The sequence below is a fragment of the Triticum dicoccoides genome, chromosome 6B (genome assembly GCF_002162155.2).
Source record: "Triticum dicoccoides isolate Atlit2015 ecotype Zavitan chromosome 6B, WEW_v2.0, whole genome shotgun sequence".
Taxonomy (NCBI): domain Eukaryota; kingdom Viridiplantae; phylum Streptophyta; class Magnoliopsida; order Poales; family Poaceae; genus Triticum; species Triticum dicoccoides.
The window spans coordinates 487,629,787-487,632,478 of record NC_041391.1 but is presented as its reverse complement, the minus strand read 5'-3'; the positions used below and the strand labels follow the sequence as shown (position 1 = coordinate 487,632,478).

The following is a 2,692-nucleotide window of genomic DNA, read 5'->3' as shown; positions in this document are numbered from 1 at the left end:
TGACATCAATGCCTTGAAAACTTGCGTTGTTGCGAGGCACATGATCTCTCGCCACCATATGCCTTGGTGGTTGCATGCCATCAATCGTCATCTCTTTTTCTACATGCTTTTCAAGTAGATAACAAGGATCAAGTTGTACTTTATAGACCTTTTGGAGCCCCACACCGTTCATCCATGATAAAAAATTATGAAGAGAGAGAAATCCAGCTTATTAAAGATAATGCCTTGAAAAGTTGCGTTGTTGAAAAGCACATGGTGCCTCACCACTTGATGCCTTGGGGAGGCATGCCATCAATTGCCATCACCTTTCTTCTTCTTCTTTTGATACATTTTTTGGGTGGATGACAAGATCAAGAGCAATGATGTAGACCTTCGGAGCCCCAGTTTCCATTCTTGGCAGTGATAAATAAGCTTATGAATGACCGTGAAAACCTAATTCAAAGTTAAGGTTTTACCTGCTGCAACATCCAGGCTTAAAAAGGATGAAAAATAAAATCAGACGATTCACTCCAACAGTTGAACTAGCTATAGCTGATCAAACTGTTGGATGAGACACCAGTGGTTGTCATTAGAGTGGGGTGTTAGCGATGAACAAAGCACTTAGATTACATATGCGTACGCTACTAGAAATCAAATTCCTAGAATGAAACTAGGTAGTAGCTACTACGTAGTTGAAACCGAGCGTGCCCCCAAAACGAGCTACCTAGCTTTTTACTCGCATGTGCATGTGCGCGGAGCTCCACTCACATTTCGGTACATCTGCAGAGAAATTAAGCATCCCAGTGCATTGCCAAATAGGGTCTACGGCTGGGCGGACGCAACCTCGCCGCGGCTTCGCTTGTCCATCGTAACTGCCATGAGAAATCATGCATGATACGGTGGGTTTGCAGCTCAGGCTCGAGCTCGACACGTCGTTGGGTGCTGGGCCGTCGCTGTCCCTCGCTCGCATGCAGGCTCCAACACGACCCGCTCGAGTTGCTCGGCGATGCGTTGCAGGCTCGGCTACTTAAACAGCGAACACCATAGCCCTCCGATACGACCCCCCGCCGGCCAGCAACAGTCGCTCGCATACCAAGCTAGGGATCGAGCGTAGGGGAAGCACCTCCCACACCAAGCAACCAGCAAAGGTGAGTCCGGCCCTCTCCCTCCCTCTGTTCCCGCCGGACGGCCATTTTGCTCTGTCCTCGTCGGATCTACGCCGTGATGTCTCGATCGTTTCTTTCGTGATGGAAAATAGACCAGGGAACTAAGTACTCAGTACTGACACTGCGTTGCTGCTGATCTCCTCGTCCTCGATCGCTAGGTTGGCTGGATCCATGGACTCCCCACAAAAAAAGCTTGGATCCATGGACGGCGAGCTGCTGCCTGTGAGTGCGAGTGCGACCGTGGCCAAGAAGACCTTGGCCGCTCGTCTGTTCCAGGATCATGTCCTGCTGCTCAGCGCTTGGGCGCTCTTCACGGCCTTCGTCCTCGTCGTCTCCTGCGCATTGGGCTACGCAATCGCCTACGCACTCGACCACTTCCACGTCCCCTGCAGCCAGGTGACTACTACTACAACTACAAGTCTACAGGCCGTACTTGTGCTTCTACTGCATTTCGAATCTCCGATCGAACCATGCTTTGTCCTCTCCAGGCCTCCTTCTTTCTGCGGTGCCACAAGCCGACGGACGCGGAGGCCGCCGAGGTGACCGCCCTAGTGATCGGGATGCTGTGCTGCGCTACACTCCAGGCGGCCGCGGCGGCGCTGGCGCTGCTGCTCCCGTGCCGCCGTCCCTGGGTCCGCTGCGCCCTCGCCTACCTCGCCCTCGCGCTCACCATCGCCGGCCACTGCATGTACGCAGTCTTCCTCAACCACTTCGCCAACCCAGGAGACCTCTTCTTCAAGATCTGCTGGACCGTGGCCTTCGTCGTCCTCGAGGCGGATGACATGATCTGCTTGCTGGTCCTCCTGCTCCTAGCTTCCAAAGAATAATATGTATAGAGTGCATTATGCTGTGACAATTGATCTACGAGTAGTAGTCTACTTACCGTTAACTGGACAGATCTCCCATCACTTCATCGACTAGTACTAGTTATTTGGGTAATGCGGGTCATGTAATTAGCCTGGGTTGTGGCCGTCTGATCGAGATACAGCTATGGAGTCTTGGATGTAGTATTCGACCATTGGCTATATATATATCTATATCCATATGAGCAAACATCAGTTACAGCTTCGGTATAATTTCTTGAGATGAGCTTCTGCATAATTGATGTTGGTGAAATTGTTCCATTTTATATGCACGTACAGGGTCGTTTCTTGTTGGTTTGTCATTCACCCCGGCAATTATCAAACTATCAAGGCAAAATTTAACGTGGTTCCTCCTGCGTCCTCTTTTCATATGAGAGGGAAGAGGAACCATATTAGAACTGCTCAACTATCAATGTGGCGGAATAACTAGTCCATTGGGGTTTTTGCCCGACTTTTTTGGTGCTGAGTGACCTGACCCGGCCTTAATAAAAGATGTAATTTTGTAGCCTAAAATCTTAAAAGTGCACGCGCACCTTTTCAAAAGAACGAGCTGCCGGCTCGTGACCGCACGATCTCGATCCTGTCGTCCACTTGGTCGGGGCCAGACTGCTGCGCGACACGCGCTGCCCTGCTTCTTCGCGGATCCGGCTTGCCTGCTCCCTTCCAATGCTCCCATCCGTGCTC

General features: G+C 51.1%; 1 protein-coding gene across 1 annotated transcript; it reads left to right on the top strand.

Moving 5' to 3' along the window:
- The first annotated feature begins 1,029 nt into the window (after nucleotides 1-1,029).
- Nucleotides 1,030-2,205, top strand: LOC119324553. The gene is made up of 3 exons (XM_037598336.1): nucleotides 1,030-1,127; nucleotides 1,304-1,541; nucleotides 1,634-2,205. Exons 2-3 carry the CDS (start codon nucleotides 1,317-1,319, stop codon nucleotides 1,970-1,972), a joined length of 564 nt encoding a protein of 187 aa, XP_037454233.1. The 5' UTR covers nucleotides 1,030-1,127; nucleotides 1,304-1,316; the 3' UTR covers nucleotides 1,973-2,205.
- Nucleotides 2,206-2,692: the final 487 nt, after the last annotated feature.